Source organism: Bos indicus x Bos taurus, chromosome 28 (assembly GCF_003369695.1).
Source record: "Bos indicus x Bos taurus breed Angus x Brahman F1 hybrid chromosome 28, Bos_hybrid_MaternalHap_v2.0, whole genome shotgun sequence".
NCBI lineage: Eukaryota > Metazoa > Chordata > Mammalia > Artiodactyla > Bovidae > Bos > Bos indicus x Bos taurus.
In genome coordinates, this window is record NC_040103.1 from 26,878,647 (window position 1) to 26,897,568 (window position 18,922).

Sequence of the window (18,922 nt, forward strand, 5' to 3'; positions counted from 1 at the left end):
TGGGATGAGTCCCTGAGGGTTAGAGCTCTCCAGGAGCTTGTGTGGGAAGGAAGCAGAGCTGAGACCTGTCGTTGGCACAGATTGTGTGACTATTATGTGTGTGAGATCCACAGCAACCCTGGCAAAAGTGTGCAGAATATACATGTGTGAGTGTGTGTGCATGTGCCCGTGTGTGCACATGTGTGCTGACAGGGTGTGTGCTCTCTGGAGAAGCCTGGGACAGGTGGCCGCCTTGGCAGTGAAGGCCAAGGCCCTGTCCAAACACGTCTGGCACTCCTGGAATTTAGGGGCATGGACTCTGAAAGGAAGTGAAGGGAGAGAAGCTGTGCTTGTAGCACCCACTGTGTGTGGGGCCGGAAGCTGGCACTCTTCATTTGCTGGAGCCTCATGACAACCTTCTTTTTACCCCATTTTGCAGTTGAGGAAACTGAGGCCCTGAGAGGTTAAGAGAGTTGCTGGAAATATGGAGCAGGTCAGTCGTAGGGCCTGGGCTCAGAGCTGGTAGGACTTGGATGGTGGAGAGTCCAGCCCACCACCCCCTGGAAGGTGGGGTGTACAGCCAGGGACTGGGGGATAGCAGTAGCCGTGAGCTATGGGGACAGACAAGGGCCCTGCCTAAGGCGATGCTTGGCGCTAGCCCGGAGGGTCTGGCCATTCTGGAGCTGGGCCAGATGAGGTTGTTGGGGGTAGGGGCATCTCTCCTCCCGCTCACTAAAGAGGCTGGCCCTCCTGAGAGCTGGACCAGCGGCCTCTGCATGTCCAGGACACACCCCTGCCCATCTCGGAGCCTCTGATTCCCCATCTGGATTAATAACAGCACCAACCTCAGAATGCATGTGAGGATTGCACTTTGGCAGTGAGCAGAGTGACCAGCCTGTGGTTGGTGCCCTGTATCCCTGGCTCTTATGTTATAATTACCCCAGGTGGGGACACCCCAGGGCTCCAGAGCCTTTGTCCTCCCCACCTGGCTGGGGGCTCGGGTCCCAGGGTGCAGCTCTTCTCCGACCCCTGGTGCTTCCAGGGTGAATAAAGCTGTGAATCGGGGCCTTTGCTGGGGTGTCTGCAGCCTACACACCTCCTGCCCGCCAGCCAGCTCCAGTTGTAGGCTGTGAGTTACTCACTGGCTGGGACTGTAAGGGGTAGACGTTTACAGATTTTTTTTTATCCACCCACTCTGTGCTCAGCCCTGTTCTGGGCCAGGGACACCGAGGTAGAGGAGATATCCTGACAGGCTGTGGGAGAGACAGGATGTCTGTAATTGCAACTATAACTCAGACGCCGCTTTGATGCCAGTAGTAGTGCCTACCATTTATTATGTGCCAACTGCATGCCATGCACACAGCCTCGTTCTTTACATATATGAACTTTAATTGTCCCAAGAGCCTCTTGGCAGGGTAGGTGAGCATGGGATACTGTGATTATCCTCAAAGGGCATTCAAAATTTATACATGGTGAAACTGAGGCAGCACAAGGACTCTGAGTAATTTTCCCAGATCAGTCTAACTCCAGAGCCTATACTCTTAGCCTTTATGCTCTGCTATAGAGGTTGTTTGGAGAAGGAAATGGCAACCCACTCCAGTATTCTTGCCTAGAGAATCCCGTGGTCAGAGGAGCCTGGTGGGCTGCTGTTCATAGGGTTGCACAGAGTCGGACACGACTGAACTGACTTAGCATGCATGCATGCATTGGAGAAGGAAATGGCAACCCACTCCAGTGTTCTTGCCTCGAGAATCCCAGGGACAGAGGAGCCTGGTGGGCTGCCGTCTATGGGGTTGCACAGAGTCAGACATGACTGAAGTGACTTAGTGGCGGCAGCAGCATAGAGGTAGTTACTGTGCTGAGCCTTAAATGTGGGTGGAGATCTGTCAGGCAGGAAGAAGGGGAGACCAGGTGAGAGGAATGGTGTGCACCAGAGTCCAGAGGCAGGGGTGCTGCCAGGGGGCAGTGGCACGACCCATCTGACTGGGGAAAGGCTCAGGTGGGGACAGAGAGACAGGTAGGCAAGAGCCCCGAGGGACCCGTGGGGACGGCCTTGAAGCCCCGAGGTGTGGCTCATGCTCCTGTGGAGGGGAATAGAAATCTGTGTGACCCTCTCCCCATGGCCAGCGGTGAAGAACCAGGTCACAGGCAGCTTCATCCTCAACCCCAAGGGCAAGGAAGCCACGAGCCGGACCTTCACCGCAATGGGCCTGGAGTGGGAGTACGTGGTGGAGGATGCCAAGGAGAGCCTCAAAACCAGTGGCCCCCTGCCCGAAGCCGTCACTGTCCTGGTGAGCCCTCGCCCGCATGGTGGCCCCTGCCCACTCACCTTGCTGCCCCAGCCCAGTCCCCTAACCCCCTGTCTCTGCTGCTGAGCCAACACTTCTGTTCCTGTTCAGGTGTCTTTGGGAGCCTGGACAAGGCCAAGATGCCCTTCGTACTTCCAGGCTTGTAGGATGGGAAGTGAGAAGGGAAAAAGAAACTGTTGTCTCACTGTCCAGTCAGAGACACCCCTTCAGGGAGCCTGTCCTCCATAATGCAAGCTCAGAGATAGGGCCCAGGAGGAGCTGGAGGACCTGGGTTGGTTCCCCCTGTTATTCTGCCATCTTCTGGTGTCCACTTGCATTGTGACTTTGCCAGCAAGTGCGTCAAATGGCCTGTGGCTCATGGGTGCTGTCTGACACTGCCAGCTACTGTCCCAGCTGGGGCCCACCTCTGCCCACACCTCCTCTTCCTAGACCATAAGCCAGAGCTTGTGGATCAGGGATTGTTAACTTAGGAGACCAGGTCAGGAGAGCCTCTGTTGTCACTGACTGGTGACAGGGAGGCCCTGGACATGCTTTGTTTCTGGTGATACTCTCCCTGGTCAGGGAGGTCCTAGAGGACAGGGTCTGAAGCCAGTCGGTGTCAGTATATTAATTCAATCCAACATGTGCTTCCTGTTCATGCTATATTTACTGCCCACTCGTACACCTATGGCCAGTTGATTTCCAACAAGAATACCAAGAATATTCAATGGGGAAAGAAGGATCTCCGCAACTAACAATGCTTGCATAATGGGATATCTACAGGCAGAAGAATGAAGTTGAACTCCTGCCTCACGCCGTCTACCAAAATCAGCTCACAATAGATCAAAGCCCCAAGAACAAGAGCTAAAGCCATAGAACTCTTGGAGAAAATAGAGGGATAAATCATGACCTTGGATTCCTAGATACGAAACCAAAAGCATGAGCAATGAAAGAAAAAAAAAAGAGAGAAATAAACTGGTCTTCATGGAAATTGAAAGCTTTTGTACATGAAAAGACATTTTCAGGAAAGTGAGATTACCTGAACAGAATGGGGGAAAGTATTTGCAATCATATATCTGATAAGAATCTCTATTGTAGACCATCTTCTAGAGACAGGCAGTGTGAGTGCTCTCGTGAGCAGGACAGACCAGCAGACATGGTTCCTGCCCTTGTTGGAACTTAGGTGTGTGGGAGGGAGAATCACTGATGGGCACACAGGCTGTTCAGGCCAGGCACGCAGTAGGTGCTTGGCCTGAGTTTTCCTGTGGCTATGGGTCTGAAAGTCCTCCCCAGGCCATACTCGGTGCTACCCGCTCCTGGCTTCCACTGGTTCTGCTTCTGACCCCACATCCTCCCTGGTGACTCCTCCTCTCTGGTCTCCCTATGCTGACCTTGCTCCCCGCCCTCCAGTCCTGTGCCACCTCCTCCGTCTCCCCTCAGGTACTCCCCCCAGCTGAAAGTGGCCCCCGCAGCAGTCTGGCCTACAAGTACATCATCCACGAGGACCTGCTGCCCCTTATCGGGAGCAACAATGTGCTCCTGGAGGAGACAGACACCTACGAGTGGGCACTCAAGAGCTGGGCGCCCTGCACCAAGGCCTGTGGAGGAGGTACCAGCCTGCCTGACTGCAGCCCCCTTGTGGGGCAGCCCAGGGCCTCTCGGGAGAGGAGCAGGAGGGGTCAGGGGGCTGAAATTGTCTCCACTTACCGTGGCCCCAGCTCATGCCTCAGTTTCTCCATCAAGGTCGCTGGGGTGTGACAGCCTGCCTGGGCAGGGCCTTGGGGCTGGGCTGGGGGTGCTAGAGACAAGCCTGGGTCAGGGTCTCTGCCCTGCAAGGGCTCCCCCTCTGTGCGGAGAGGCTGTGGTGCAGAGCCACATCCCCACCTGCACTATGGCAGGGACACCTGAGATGGGCTGGTGGCTTCCTTAGAAAGTGACTTTGGGAGGAGATGTTGCACAGGCCCAGAGGGAGGTGGGACTCAGAGCTCACAGTCCCTGAGGCTCTGGGCCAGGATAGTGGGGGGCCTGGCAGAACTGAGCCCCCACAGCAGGCTGCCCTCCTTCCAGGGATCCAGTTCACCAAATACGGCTGCCGGCGCCGACGAGATCACCACATGGTCCAGCGGCACCTGTGCGACCACAGGAAGAGGCCCAAGCCCATCCGCCGGCGCTGCAACCAGCACGCATGCGCCCAGCCAGGGTGAGTGCTTCCGGGGGAGGGACGAGGTGGCTGAACACAGACGTCCCGCAGCCCTGACCTCAGGATGAGGGGTGCTCCTCCAGCACTGGAGCGTGGGGGCACACAGACCCTGCAGCCGGGACTCTGAGCAGAGAGTACCCACACACCAGACTCTGCCCATGGCCAGCACTGCCCTCCTTGCCTATCCATCCCCTCTGAGGTTTCTAGATTAGCTTTCACTCCCAGAAAGAGGAAGATGCCGCCTTTGTTCTGTCCCTCCCAGCATCCTTTTACAGGTGGGGAGGCTGAGGCCCGATCTGTGGACCCAGCTTTCTCTCCATGATCCAGGGGGTCCATGGAGGTGAAGAGGAGCTCAGTGCTTCCAGGGCCGAGGCTGGGGCATGTCCACCAGTTCCTCTGGCCAGTCATCTGGGGCCCAGGCACACGGCCTGGCCTGCCAGCTCCCAGCCACGGTCTAGCCCCTGATTGGGATTCCCTGGCTCTTCTGAGCACAGGGTCATGTTCTTGGGGGTATTTGGAGAAAAGAGAGGCTTTTTTTCTCTTCTCTTGGGGCTTAGGGGAGAAAAGAGCCGTGATTGGTGTAGGATCGAGATCTGGCCTCTGAGCCTGTTGCCCAGCACCCCCTCAGCCCCTAGCAGGCTTCTCTAGTGGCCCTCAGGCAGGGCCGAGGGTAGTGGGCTGGCAGGAAACCACAGAGAACCAAGTCCGCCCACCTGCCTCCCTGGAGTCCTCTCAGGGTTAGGGAGGGGATTCCGATTCATCCTTGCTGACCCATAGCAGCTCTGCTCCTGTAGGGCGGAGGGGCCTGGGGCCAGGGTGGGAGCTGGTGGCCGGTGCTCGAGCCTGCCATGGCCTCCCTGTGTCCAGCTCCAGGCCACGGTCCCCAGCCCCCTAGCCCTCCATGCTTTTCTTTGATGCGTTACTTTTTATTCCGGCCACTTTCCACACAGACACTGGTGGTCACAGAGCATGTGCGGCTAATGCCTTCATGACCCTCAGCAGGTCATCCACCAGAAACATGGCTTGTTTCTTCATGTGTTAAATGCCAGGTGAAGTTTGAGGGCTTTTTGTTTTGTTTTCTAAAGGAAGGGGTTGGCTGAAACCCTTGGTTTACTGAACGGTGTCTCAGGAAACAGAGGAGTGGCATTTGGGGGCTGCCCTCCCTCCATCCTGCCACAGGGATCTTGCATTTTCTCTTTCTAGACAAGAGCGGTTTTGCTTTGGTCTAACTCTTCCAGAGGGCATCTGCTTAAGATGCCACTGGGAAGTTGCTCTGTGGCTAAAGCTAAAAGATGCTTGGAGACCACCAGCTTGGCTGATGAGCCAAAGCTCTGCAGGCACTGGCGGTGATGGTGACAGAGCCTACGTTTATGACACACCTGCTGTGTGCCAAGCACTCCGCCACATGCTTTACGTATACATGTCCTTTAACTGTCCTGAGACCCCCCTGGAGGCTGGGGTACTTCTGCTTCTGTTGTGGCACACGGACTCTCTAGTTGCAATGTGGGCTCCAGAGCTCATGAGCTCTGTGGTTTGCAGCACACGGGCTTAGTCGCCCTGCAGCATGTGGGATCTTAGTCCCCCAACTAAAGATTGAACCCATGTCCCTGGCATTGGAAGGCAAAGTCTTAACCACTGGGCTACCAGGAAAATTCAGAGTGTTGAAAGAATCCTGATGTAAAGGTGGGCTAACTGTAGCTTAGAGTGGTCAAGAGCTTGCAGGGTGCAAGGACCCGCAGGGTGGCAGGATTTAAATAGGCATTATACCTGTTTTTTTAGACGAGGAAACTGAGGAGGGAATAAGTGACCTCCCTAAGGCCGCACACCCGGTGGCTGCAGAGTCAGGTGGATGGCTTGGCCCCCAAGTATTCTGAAGCCCAGCCCTTCTCTCTGGCTCCTGCCTCCTGTGGTTCGGAGGGTGGGAGCAGCTCTGGGAGAAAGTATGCCACAGTCCTGCCTTCCCTCTACCTTTCTCCCTGTCTGTCTCCAGGTGGGTGACGGAGGAGTGGGGCACCTGCAGCCGGAGCTGTGGGAAGCTCGGGGTGCAGACTCGGGGGGTGCAGTGCCTGCTGCCCCTCACCAACGGTACTCACAAGGCCATGCCGGCCAAGGCCTGCCCCGGGGAGCGGCCTGAGGCCCGTCGGCCCTGCCTGCGCGTGCCCTGTCCACTCCAGTGGCGGACAGGAGCCTGGTCCCAGGTGAGCTGTTCTCAGAGGGTGCGAGGGGCTGGGCTAATAGGCACTTACCCTGGAAGTCCAGAAAGAGGTGGGTCTGGGAGGGGAGCTGCCGAGAGTTCTGGTTGTCCATGCAGGCAGAGTTTCTGGTTGAATTTCTCTCCCTGCATCTGATTTGATTTTTCTCAAAACTGAGTCCATCAGCTCCCATGTATGCTGGAACATGGGTTTGTTCTCGGCCTTTATATTATTCAGTATCTGCTTTGACCTTCACTGAGAGCTAGGAGGCTTGGGCTAATATCCCTGTGTTTTAGATATGCGAATTGAAGCACATTCTTTTTAGTATTTATTTTTATTTGGCTGTGCTGAGTCTCACCAGGATCCTCCATCTTCACTGTGGCCTGTGGGATCTAGTTCCCCGACCAGGGATAGAAGCTGGGCCCCCTGCATTGGGAGAACAGAATCGTAGCCACTGGACCACTAGGGAAGTCCCTGAAGCACATTCTTGCATTCAGGAAGTATTTACTGAGTGCCAGTTACATTGCAGGCGCACTGTGCTAAGAATGCCTAGAACCCATTTCCAACAGACCCGATTCTTGTCCTTGTGGTGCTTACAGTCCAGTGAGGGAGATGGGAGACAAGTACCAGAGACAGAAGCATGCACCAGCTGCAGCTGGACCTGAGCAGAAGTAAACAGGATAACATATCAGGGAGGGCCTCTTTGAGGTGGTGACATTAGAGCTGTGACGTGAGGCATGAGCCACAGGAGGACCCCGAGGCAGGAACGACCTTGTTACATTCCAGAAACAGAAAGGGACTGGAGCTGAATGGGAGGGGCAGGGGTTGTAGGATGGCTTTGGAGAGGTGAGCAGGGGTCAGATGCTGCAGGGCTTTATGAGGAGTTAGTTATTCTGAGAGCAGTGGGAACCTTGAAAGGTTTTAACGTGTATCACAAGCTCTGGTTTCAGGTTTAAAGATCACTCTGGCAGCTCTGTAGCAAGTTCATTGTTGCGAGGTCAGCGAAAGAAAAGGGAGACGATAAGAAGGCTGTGGAATGGTCCAGGGACCACAGGGTCTTGTGTTTTCTTGAAAATTCACTGGGTTTGAGCTTTGAAGACATGATGTAGAGTGAAATGAGCCAGACACAAAATGACGAATACTGTGTGATTACTTAACGTGAGGTACCCATAACAGTGAAATCCATAGAGACAGAAAGTAGAAGGGTGATTGCCAGCGGGCTGGGGGAGAGGGGGTGGGAAGTTAATGTTTAATGGGTGCAGAGTTTCAGCTTGGGAAGAAGAATCAGTTCTGGAGCTGGGTGGTGAGGGTTTCACAATAGTGTAAATACACTCAATGCCCCTGAACCATGCACTTAAAAGTGGTCACAGTGTAAATTGTATGGTCTGTATATTTGACTATAATTTTTGAAACTTCAGCTGATCACAGAGATAAGCACAATAACGCCTATTATAATAGAAAAATATCAGGAAATATTATATATATGTCTATCCATCCATAGGAAATTATACCGAAAAAACCCCCATGGTCTGTTCATGTAATAAAATACTATACAGCAAGAAAAATAAATAAACTTGAACTGTACTTATCAACATAGATAAACCTCAGAAAAATAGGTGAGAAAAAACACTGACGTATGAAGGACAAAAATACTTCCAATGGGGCTACCATTTATGTAGTTTAAAAAGACACAGCACAATATTTGAAAATATGCCAGAATGCTGATTTATTGACTTTGCTAGTGGGCTGTTTGAACAGGCGTTCATGACCAGCTTCCTCATACTTTTCTGTAGGCTTGAAGTAGTGCACGGTACAGAGTATTTGATTTTTATTATTATTAATTTGGGGGGTTGCGCTGGGTCTTTGTTGCTGCATGCAGGCTTTCTCCAGTTGCGGAGAGCCGGGGCTGCTCTCTAGTTGTCGTGCACGAGCTTCTCATTGCGTCGGCTTCTCTTGTTGCAGAGCACAGGCTCCAGGGCACGAGGGCTCAGTGGTTGCAGCTCTCAGGCTCTAGAGCTCAGTCTCAATAGTTGTGGCCCACGGGCTTAGTTGCTCTGAGGCGTGTGAGATCTTCCCGGACTAGGGATCAAACCCATGTCCCTTGCATCAGCAGGTGGATTCTTATCCACTGCCCACCAGAGAAGTCCAAAACAGAGTATCTTAAATAACTAAAAATCCCCACACAACCCATGCAGATTTTATATTCTTCTCCGTAACATATAGCTTTATTGTTTGAATGTAAAACAGACAGATTGCTGGTCCGTAAGGGACCCCTTACAGAAAACAGGCGACAGCTGGTGGAAGATCACTGGCCCTGTAAGACTGGCAGAAACATTCCAGAGCTATTGTGCTCTAACTCTTCATCCTGGGAAGATGAGCTGTCTTGGTCCCGTGGTTCTGTGTGGTGTGTGACCCCTGGGTCTCCCTGGGTCGTCACCTGCCCCCGTATGCGAAGTGGACCTTTGCAAGTCCTTCCCATCCCACTAGAAGAGGCTGTGCTCAGTGCTCGCAAAACCCAGTGACCTCAGGAGGCATGGGTTTGATCCCTGGTTGGGGGAGTTCTGCATGCCGTGTGGAGTGGCCAAAAGAAAGCCCCAAACAAACAAGCCCAGTGACTTGGTCACATGGGGCACCCTCCCTTGCTTTTCTTGAAGTGACCCTACCCATCTATTAGAGCATGGGGGGTCCAGGAGATGGTGTGTGTGGCGGTCCTCACCAATGGCCTTTTGCTCCTGGCACCCATGCCAGGACACTTTTGAGCATGTCTCTGCATGCTGAGTTTTGGAAAGCAAAGTCATTGAATGTCAGAGCTAGAGGGGTCTGTGGGGACCCCGACACCTAGCTCTCTTGGCTTAGCTGGTGTTACAGTCTGGGTTCCTGCATCCCCTTGACAAGGTATCATCAAGTGCATAGACCTGCCCCAGGTCCCTTGGACTGGTGGATGGCAACAGGGAGTGTGCAGGGTGATAAACAAACTATTTGAGGACCCAGGTACAAACTAGACACAGTGGACATAAGCGGTAGTGCTGGAAGGGGGTCCCACAGGCCCCCTCCAGGAGGTGGGGAGGTTCGGGGTTCTAAGATCAAGACAGTGGCTCTTTCCCACCTAGTTGAGGAATATTTGGGCTTCCCTGGTGGCTCAGATGGTAAAGAGTCTGCCTGCAATGTGGGAGACCCGGATTCAATCCCTGGGTCAGGAAGATCCCCTGGAGGAGGGCATGGCAACCCACTCCAGTATTCTTGCCTGGAGAATTCCATGGACAGAGGAGCCTGGCAGGCTACAGTCCACAGGGTCACAAAGAGTCAGACATGACTGAGTGGCTAAGCAGCAGCAGCGGAGTATTTGAAGTTGCTGCACTGACCTGGAGAGGCTGTTGAGTGCAGTCCTTGTGCATCCTAGTCAAGGATCAAGTCAAGCAGAGGCTTAGCACCCTCCTCTGTACCCTTTCTGTCCTGCACATTGGCTGGGCTTCGGAGCTCACCGCCTCCTTCCCCTGTCTCTCTGCCCACCCCGGCCTGGCCCGCCCCCATCTTGCCCCGCCTCCACCACACCCCGGCCTGGCCCGCCCCCACCCTGCCCCCCCTCCCCCCCACCCTGTCCTCCCTCCCCCACACCCTCCACGACAGTGCTCTGTCACCTGCGGAGAGGGCATCCAGCAGCGGCAGGTGGTGTGCCGGACCAACGCCAACAGTCTGGGGCAGTGTGAGGGGGCCAAGCCGGACACGGTCCAGGCCTGCAGCCTGCCCGCCTGCGGAGGTGAGCCGGGTAGGATGGGGGTTGGCCAGCTTCTCTGGCCTAGATCTGAGGCCCAGCCTGACTGGCTTCCCAGCCCACTGGTACCCCCAGTACTAGAGCTTCTTTCCCGCCCCTCCCAGGAAATCTCCAGAACTCCACAGTGAAAGCTGATGTCCGGGAACTTGTGACCCCAGAGGGGCAGTGGGTGCCACAGTCTGGGCCTCTGGATCCCATCAACAAGATATCATCCAGTAAGTATATCTCTGGACCGTATCCCTTTCCCAGCCTCCCAGTGTCTGGCATCACGAGCATGGGCCGTGCAGTGGAGCAGACCCAGCTTCCAGTCTGTTCGCGTGACCTTAGCCTCCTGAGGTGACTATCACCACCTCACAGCCTTGGATTCCTCAGCTGTGAGCGGGAGGTGATGCTTGTAATGGCCCATGGTTCCTTATCTGCTGTTCCAGAGTAATTGAAAGCTGCAAATGTCTCCCTGAATCTGGTGCAGACTCATTGGGCAGCAAAATCGGAACTGAACGGACAAGAAATTAGTTATTCTTTTGTTACAGAAACATTGACATATTTGGTTACAAGGTGACCCCTCAGGTCCACCAGGGGTGTTATATAATATGAATACGGTGAAGATTACTTTTCTAACTTCCAAAGTTCTGAATTGTGAATCATATCTGGTTCCAAGGTTTGGGGATGGCAGTGGTAGTTCTGAGCTGTCTTTATACGGCTTTTGAGAGAATTAAATGATAACGTATGCACTCCTGCCTAGCTGCCAGCTAACAGCAACAAAAACAGTAGCAGTCATTTCTCTCTGCTTCATGATCCTGAGCCCGTCAGTTCACCCTCTCATCTTTCCATCTATCTGCCCGTCCATCCATCCATCTGCCTATCCATCTATTAATAAATATTAACCAAGAACCTACCAGGCTTTATGTTCTGTGCTCCTTCCTAGGCTTCTTCTCTATTTCCCTTTCTCACTGTCCCAAGGACCAGGGTCTGTCAAGATGAGTAGCAGAAAGATCCCAGACCCTGACTCCTAATGAGACGACCAGTTGGTTGGCTGTGTGACCTCGTGCACATCTGTGAACCTCTCTGAGCGCAGCAACCTGATCTGTAAAACAAAGGGGTCTGATTAAATGTCTTCAGGTAATCTCCTGGCTCAAGTCTTGCTGCTGCTCTGCTCCTATGCTGAGGCTCAAACGGTGAAAGCAAGCAGTGCAAGCGTCTGGTTTCCTTTCCTTTCACTCTGGGGAGCGAAGGGGAGCTCTCACTCTGGTCCTAGAATTCTGGCGCCATCTAGAGGCCACTTGTTTTCCATTTTCCCTAACATTTCTCGTTCCCCTTAGCCTGCACCCTACCTTTTCTCTCCTCGCTTTTTCTCCTTCCCCCTCCCCCTTCTTCCTTGTCCCCTCCCTCTCCCCTTCCTTCTCCTCCTTTTCTCTTTCCCTGGCAAAAATTAGTAGAAAGCTAAGCTCCTGACCTCACATTGTCTGGAAAGACCTACCTGAAGTTATCACAAAAATGCAAAAACCGTTTTTTGATGACATTTAAGCCAAAGCAAACAAAACTAATATGGTGAGCACCCCTCTATGCCAGAAACTTTTTAAATGCTATTTTCAATAATATTATTATTATTTAAATGTCAGCATTATCTCCGTTTTTACAGAAGAAACTGAGGGTTGAAGAGTTTAAGGCCTCGCAGCTTTTAAGTGGTACAGCCTTGAATGGAACCTAGATTTGCTTGGTTCCACAGTTAGTGGTAAGGGGGCTTAGCGTTTCACATGCGTGCTGACTGGTGGCAGGACGTTTAGGCTGCTTGTCACACTGCGTTACCAGCTGCCTGGTCCTGGCCGGAGTGGACCAGATTCCTCAGGGTTGACTGGGAGGTGGTGAGGGTGGGAGATGAAGGACTGAGTAGGCGGTGGGACCTGGTGGATGGGCACCTCCAGCATCAGTCTTTGTGCTGTGTGTGCAGCGGAGCTCTGCGTGCGGGACAGGTCCATCTTCTGCCAGACGGAAGAGCTCGATCGCTACTGCTCCATCCCCGGCTTCCACCGGCTGTGCTGTGAGTCCTGCACCAAGAAGACCTTGAGCCTAGACCCTGGCCCGGCCTCACCACCACCCTTCTCCACTCCTGGGAGCCCCTTCTCAGCACCCGTGGCCCCTCCAGATGCTGTGGAGCCCTCTGCGGGGCCAACGGGATCAGACCAGCGTCAGCGAGACCAACCCACACCGCTCCCAGGACCTCTGGGCACGAGCGCCCCTGTGACCCAAAGCTACTTTGCTCCCCAGAAACCAACCCCTACAGCATTCCGGGGCACTTCCCCGAGTGCCCCCTGGGGCTGGACCGGGGCCCCTACCCCAGCCTCTGAAAACAAAGGGCTGCTCAGGGAAGACCCGAAGCATTCAGGCACCAGCCTTCCCTCCACAGCCCCGGTGACATGAACCCGCCTCGCCCTTCCTGCCAGTCAAGTTTACAATCTCTGTGCTGCCCCGAGACCCCCGGCTCAGAGGACACACAGCAGGGCGGGGGCCTGCACGGACTGTCTTTTAAATTATTTGCCTTCATGTCGTTCTAGTTTGGGGCTGTGACACTTTTCACCCTGTGAAATGGGTGTATGAGGAAGAAAAAGATCAGGGAAAGTCCTAACCGGAGATACCTCAGCAAGCAGCCCAGGTGACCGAACCGAACCTCTCAGGGGCTCCTGTCTGTCTCTCCTGCAGGGACTGAGGGCCTGCTACCACCCCTCCCTCACCACCTGCCACCGGGCCCCACACTGGATCCATTTGCCAGGACTCGTGAGCACCCCGGTGGAGGCCCTGTCTACTGGGCCCCTCTGCCCAGAGAGGCAAAGCAGGACAGGGAAGGTGGAGGGAATACTCGCAGGTGGTCTGAGAGGAAGTGGGCTGGGGGAATTCAGCTACATGCCTAGGGTGGGTGGGAGGCAAGTTCATCTCGGACTCAGCTCTTTGTAGCAAGAGCTGCAGACAGCTCCTCCAGCCAAGGCCAAGAAGCAGAGTCCAGCTGGAGTGTGCTGGCAGGACGGCAGTGTCGGTGGCCACCTCTGCACCTGCAGATGGCACGTCCTGTGACTTCCAGTGCCTCCAGGTTACAGATGGGCCTCCTAACCTCACCCCAGCCCCAACCCCCCGAGAAGGGAGCTATGGACAGCCTGGAGTATGTGTCCTCACCATCCAGGGAATTCCTAACTGGTGCTAGACCCCTGGCTGGACCAGGAATGGCAACTGTGGTCATCGCTTTGGTGCATGAAGGGAGCACAGCTGGAAGGTGACTTGGCGGAGCATGAGGAGTCGTGAGTTCTCAGACTGAGCCCCATCCGCTGTTGCCCTCTATCAAAGACCACTCCTGCTAGAGTCAGGGGTCTTCTCTCACCTGGCTTAAGCTGGGCCAGAGGTGTATTTGTGGTGCTGGGTAGGGGTAGGAGGGTGACCAGACTCCAAGGCTGAGGACCAGAGTCCACCCATAGCCAGACTCTGGGGTTGACAAGGGCCAAGTGCCCCAGGGCAGGACGTGAGCCTCTGCCCCATGGAGGCACTGGCCCACCATGCTGTAGGGCCTCAGCTGCCCTCCGCCACGTTACCTCCAACGGCAGGTAACTTCCCTGGACCCTCTGGCTCTCTGGAAGCCACCCAGTTCCCAGGACCTCTCCAGGGGTTCTCACTCTGAGGCATGCAGAGGGTCTCCCAGACCCCTCAGCAGGCCGTAAGGTGCTGGCCAGTTCTTCTGTTCCCAGGGCAAAGGGGCCATTCTGAGCCAGGCTAGAGGAATAGGGACAGTGGGCCCCGGCCTGAAACCCCCTGGAGAATGGAAGCCCTAGAGGGGCTCCCCAGGGGCCCTCTCCACCTGCTGCCTACCCCCTCCCAGGGCAGCTGGGACACACACAGAACCATTCCTGTGCGACCCAGCCCACCTGTATCAAGTGCCTTTGCGGTCGAGATCTTTAAATTTTTATGTATTTATTAACACTGTCCTTGGTGTTTGTTTTGGACCCGAGAAAGTTGTGGTGTGTTTTTCTTTTTCCTCTCCATTTTAGCAAAAAAGGGACAGCAAAGCCAGAGCTCTACTGCCCTTGGCTGGTAAGATGATTGGGGTTGCGGGTGGACAGGGAGGGGTCAGAGCCACAGGAAGACTTGGCCCCCAGCCTCCTCACCTTGGTCACACTTGTTCTGGGGTTCCTCTGAACATCACCTTGGTGGAGAGGCAAGAGCAGGGCTGGGGGCCTGGGGGTCCCACTTAGGCTGTTCCACCAAGTAGCTGTGTGGTTTCATGCAAGTCACTGTTCAGAATTTGGTCCAAAGGGTGGGAGCACCTGGGAGGAATTTGGGGGTCTGCATATGGAGGACGTGCTCGTGAGCAGAGCTGTTCAAACACACAGGGGTGGCTTCTTTGCAAGGTGGTGAGCACTCTTTCCCTGGAAAAGTCCATGCAGGACGGGGATGTCGGACAGGAGGTGGAAGGAACATGATGGGTCTTATTGGGCGGGGAGGGCTGATGTGGAAATTGCTGTATAATTTAAAACTATGGTTCCACGCCTTACTCCTTGCCCATGACAGACATCACTAATCCATTACCACACCCTTTCAATGAGTGTTCCACAGGCCCCTCCCTGACAGCTGTGAGGCCCAGGGCAAGGGCACAGAGGCCCCCTCCAAGGATCTCACATACCCACGTGTGTCTAGCTTTCAAGTCCAAGCTCCATTTATATCCCTGTGCAAACAGCTTCCCCTTGGAAACTAGCCCTTCTAAACACGTCTGTCACTTGGACCTAGGGGTGCATATACGTGGTGACCCAGGCACATGTAGGGGGCTACCTTGGGAGATGCTACCACAGGCCCTAGAACTGCACTCAGGACTGCTGGGGTAAGGAATACTGGAGGCCAGTGTGCTCCGAGTGTAGCCTGCAGGAGGGGACTCATGGACCTTGGGGGAGGGTACCTGACCTTGGTGCAGGCCACCTCGCCATGGTGGATAGTATGGGTGGAGGGGGGCCCTCTAAGATCTCCAACACCCCAGCTCTAACAGCGGTACTGGCACATTTCGTGGGGCAGGGATAGCACATGGAAACATGCCAATGCTGCCTGTCTTGTGCCCATGGCAGATATTGCCAATCCATCACTGCAGTCTTCCCCACTGAGCCCAGACTCCCCCGGAGGCCTTCACAAAGCGCTCCAGATACTGACCTCTGATCAGTTTCCACGGCCAGGACAAGAAACAGCGATGTTAGACTGGGTCAGTGAATTTAAACTTTTACACCATTGGGAACCTTTGTTCGGGCTCAGCATCTCAAAGCAGGACTGCAGTGGCCCAAGTGGAGGAAGAGGGACCAAGAAACCAGCCCTGAGGACCCTCCTCTGACCTCAAGGACCCCACAGAGTCCTGTGTGTGGATGAGACAGCTCTAGGGAGCCTGTGGGCTCTAAGGTTCTGTGTGACCCTCAGCCCTTCTGCTCATCTGAAAAAATGTCAGTGGAAGCATTTGCCTTGCCCACCTGTGAAAACAATGTGACCAGAAAATGCAAGAGAGGGTGGATGAGGGATATCCTGGGGGGTGACGTTGGTCCCTGGGTTATTCCTGGAATGGGGCTTGAGGGATCCAGTCAGCATGGAGGATGGATGAGCTGTCGCTGTGCCATAGGAGTAGACCAGAGTCAGGGCTTGGGCTCCTTGAAGTCCCCAGCCTCCACCTGTGGAATCTTGCCGCTTTCCCAGTCTCCCTGAAGCCCTTTCATCCCTGTGGGGACTGTTGCTGTTGGAAACCCAGGCCATGGTCCTGACCAAAAGTTACCCGCACCCTGCTTAGGATGTAGAAAGCTACAGGAGGACATCAGTTCTACCCTTACAATAAGAAGCCAATAAGCTGCAGTGTCATGCCTCTTTTAGCCTGTTATGGGGCTGAGTTTTCAAGGTAAGCAGGTGGGTTACATTTCAGAGGGTGACAAGTCCCTCGGGGGAGAGAGAAGCTCCACATGCTCATCTACCTCTGGCAGAGCATAGAAGGAAGTGGTCAACAGAGAAGCAGGTAAGAAAATGCAACTGAAATGTTAACACACTTTTAAAGGTTAGGGTGACAGTTTGGAATCGTTGGGAGCTCCATTCACAAGGGGAGCCTGCGCCTACTCATCCAGTCTTGTCCATGGTCCTCAGCTGGATGCACACGAGGAAGATCTGGGGCAGGACAGGTGAGCCTCGAGAGCACCCTCTGGGGCTCTGACCAAGTCTGAGAGTGCAGATTAAGAAAGCGATTCCGATTCACAGTGCATCAGGATGCAGGCTACCTGTACACGGAAAATTAGAAAGCCTCACTCAGAGAAGTGTAAGAATAGCTAAAGGAAGTCTCAGTATGGTCAAGTTCTCAAAAAGACTTGTAATGCTATTCCGCTCAGAATTCCAGCAGGCTGGGTGTTCTTTGGAAATTGCAAACTGATCGTAACATTTTTATGGAAATAAAGAGGACCTAGGATATCCAAAACAATTCTGAAAAAGAACAAAGTGGGAGAATTTATACTACCTGATTTCTAGACTGACTGTGAAGCTACATTAACTAAGATGGTTTGGCGTTGGTGTAATAGATACGCAAAACAATGGAACAGAAAATCCGGAAATAGACCCACACAACCGTAAGTTCTTAACAAGATGCCAAAGTCAGGATATGATAGTCTTTCCAGTAAATGATGTTAGAAAAATGGAAGCTCTGCATAGAAAGAAAGAAACCTCAACTTTCACCTCATATCATATGTGAAAATTGACTCGGTCAAAATGGGTGATCCACTTAAAGGTAAGAGCTAAAACCAAAAACTTACAGAGGAAAAACATTTGTAAACAATCTTTGTGACCTTGGGTTAGACCAAGATGGCACTAAATGCACAAACCATAAAAGAAAAGGTTGACAAATTGAACTTGATTGAAACTAAAACTTCTTTTCGAAAGACAGTGGTAAGAAAATGAAGAGGCAAAAAAATAAGCAAGAAACAAAAAGCAAGCAAACAAACAAAAAACTGAAAAACAACAATGGGAGAAAACCAACCAACAGCACAAGCTGGGAGAAGGTATTTCACATAATATATCTGATACTGGACTTGTATCCAGAATGTATAAAGAGTTCTTAAACAATGCCCCCCCTCAAAATGGGCAAAAGATTTGGACACTTTACTGAAAATGTACAATGACAAATAGGTACAGGAAAAGATACGCAACATCACTGATTGTTAGGGAAAGGGGAATTTAAATGGCAAAGAGTGTCTATTTCATAACCATTAGAACAGCTAAGCGCTTCCCTGGTAGCTCAGATGGTAAAGAATCTGCCTGCAGTGTGGGAGACCTGGGTTCGATCCTTGGGTTGGGAACATCCCTGGAGGAGGGCATGGCTACCCATTCCAGTATTCTTGCCTGGAGAATCCCCATGGACAAAGGAACCTGGCAGGCTATGGTCCATGGGGTCGCAAAGAGTCGGACACAACTGAGCAACTAAGCATAGCACAGAACAGCTAAAATTAACAAGATTGGCCACATCAAGTGTTGGGAGGATGTTGGGCATCTGGAACTCTCATTCTTTTAGGTAGGAATGCAAAGGGTGCATCCACTTAGGAGAACATTCAGATGCTTCTTATAAAGTTGAACATACAATTACCTCCGACTCAGTGATGACTGCCTTATGTATTCACATGAGGGAAATTAAAACATTTGTCCACAAAACAATTTGTATGCAAATGTCCCTTAGCAACTTAATTCAAAATAGACCTCGACTGGAAACAACCCAAATATTCACCAAATAGTGGATGGATAGATAAACTGTGACGTATCCATACCAGGGAATACTACTCAAGAACAAAAAGGCGTGAACCGCTCATATGGACGTGCACACATCGATGTGCACAGATCTGCAGAGTGTTCTGCTGAGAGAAGAAGACAGGCCCCAGAGACTACACACCAGGTGAGTCCCTTCATAGGAGATTTTGGAAAAGATAAAACAGACCACTGGTTGCCAGCGCTGGGAGTGGGAGGGAGGATTGTGAGTGGGCATGGGAGGACTTTGTGGAGGACTAGACATGCAGAGGTGCCTGGATTGCGGTGGTCCCACTCATTTTAAAGTGAACTCTCCTATATGCAAATTATGTATCAGTAGAAAATATTAAATCACATAATGAAGGTAATGGGAGACATCTCACCCAAGATCTCTGCAAATACACTATACTGTTTTCCTGGAGAAAACATCTGCTCCCTTCTCCCATTTGATTTCCAGCATCACCATTTACCACCTGGGTGGAATTGGGAGAGTTGTTTTATCTTTCTGAGCCTTAGACTCTCATCTGTAAAATGGGCATACTTCTTTCTATCAGAATTGCTCATCACTCTTTGAGGTGCTGAGTGCTGGATCTCTGCTTACCTAGGAGGTAGGCTGCTGGAGGAGAGGAACGATTGATTCTTTTCTTATTTGTGTTCTCTCTTCACCCCCTGCCTCCCAACAGGCCTCAATAGAGGCCTCTGGGACTCCTGGCTG

General features: G+C 52.8%; 1 protein-coding gene across 2 annotated transcripts in view; it reads left to right on the forward strand.

Annotated features, from left to right (window-relative positions):
• ADAMTS14 (ADAM metallopeptidase with thrombospondin type 1 motif 14) overlaps positions 1-14,419 on the forward strand; it is a 95,279-nt gene extending 80,860 nt beyond the window's left edge. For both annotated transcript variants that reach the window (XM_027530632.1, XM_027530633.1), the window contains exons 16-22: positions 2,107-2,270; positions 3,708-3,876; positions 4,335-4,467; positions 6,458-6,665; positions 10,287-10,416; positions 10,536-10,646; positions 12,380-14,419. In XM_027530632.1, coding sequence (XP_027386433.1) covers positions 2,107-2,270; positions 3,708-3,876; positions 4,335-4,467; positions 6,458-6,665; positions 10,287-10,416; positions 10,536-10,646; positions 12,380-12,849 — 1,385 coding nt within the window. In that variant the 3' untranslated portion in view covers positions 12,850-14,419. The remainder of the gene's footprint in view (positions 1-2,106; positions 2,271-3,707; positions 3,877-4,334; positions 4,468-6,457; positions 6,666-10,286; positions 10,417-10,535; positions 10,647-12,379) is intronic.
• The last annotated feature ends 4,503 nt before the right edge of the window (positions 14,420-18,922 follow it).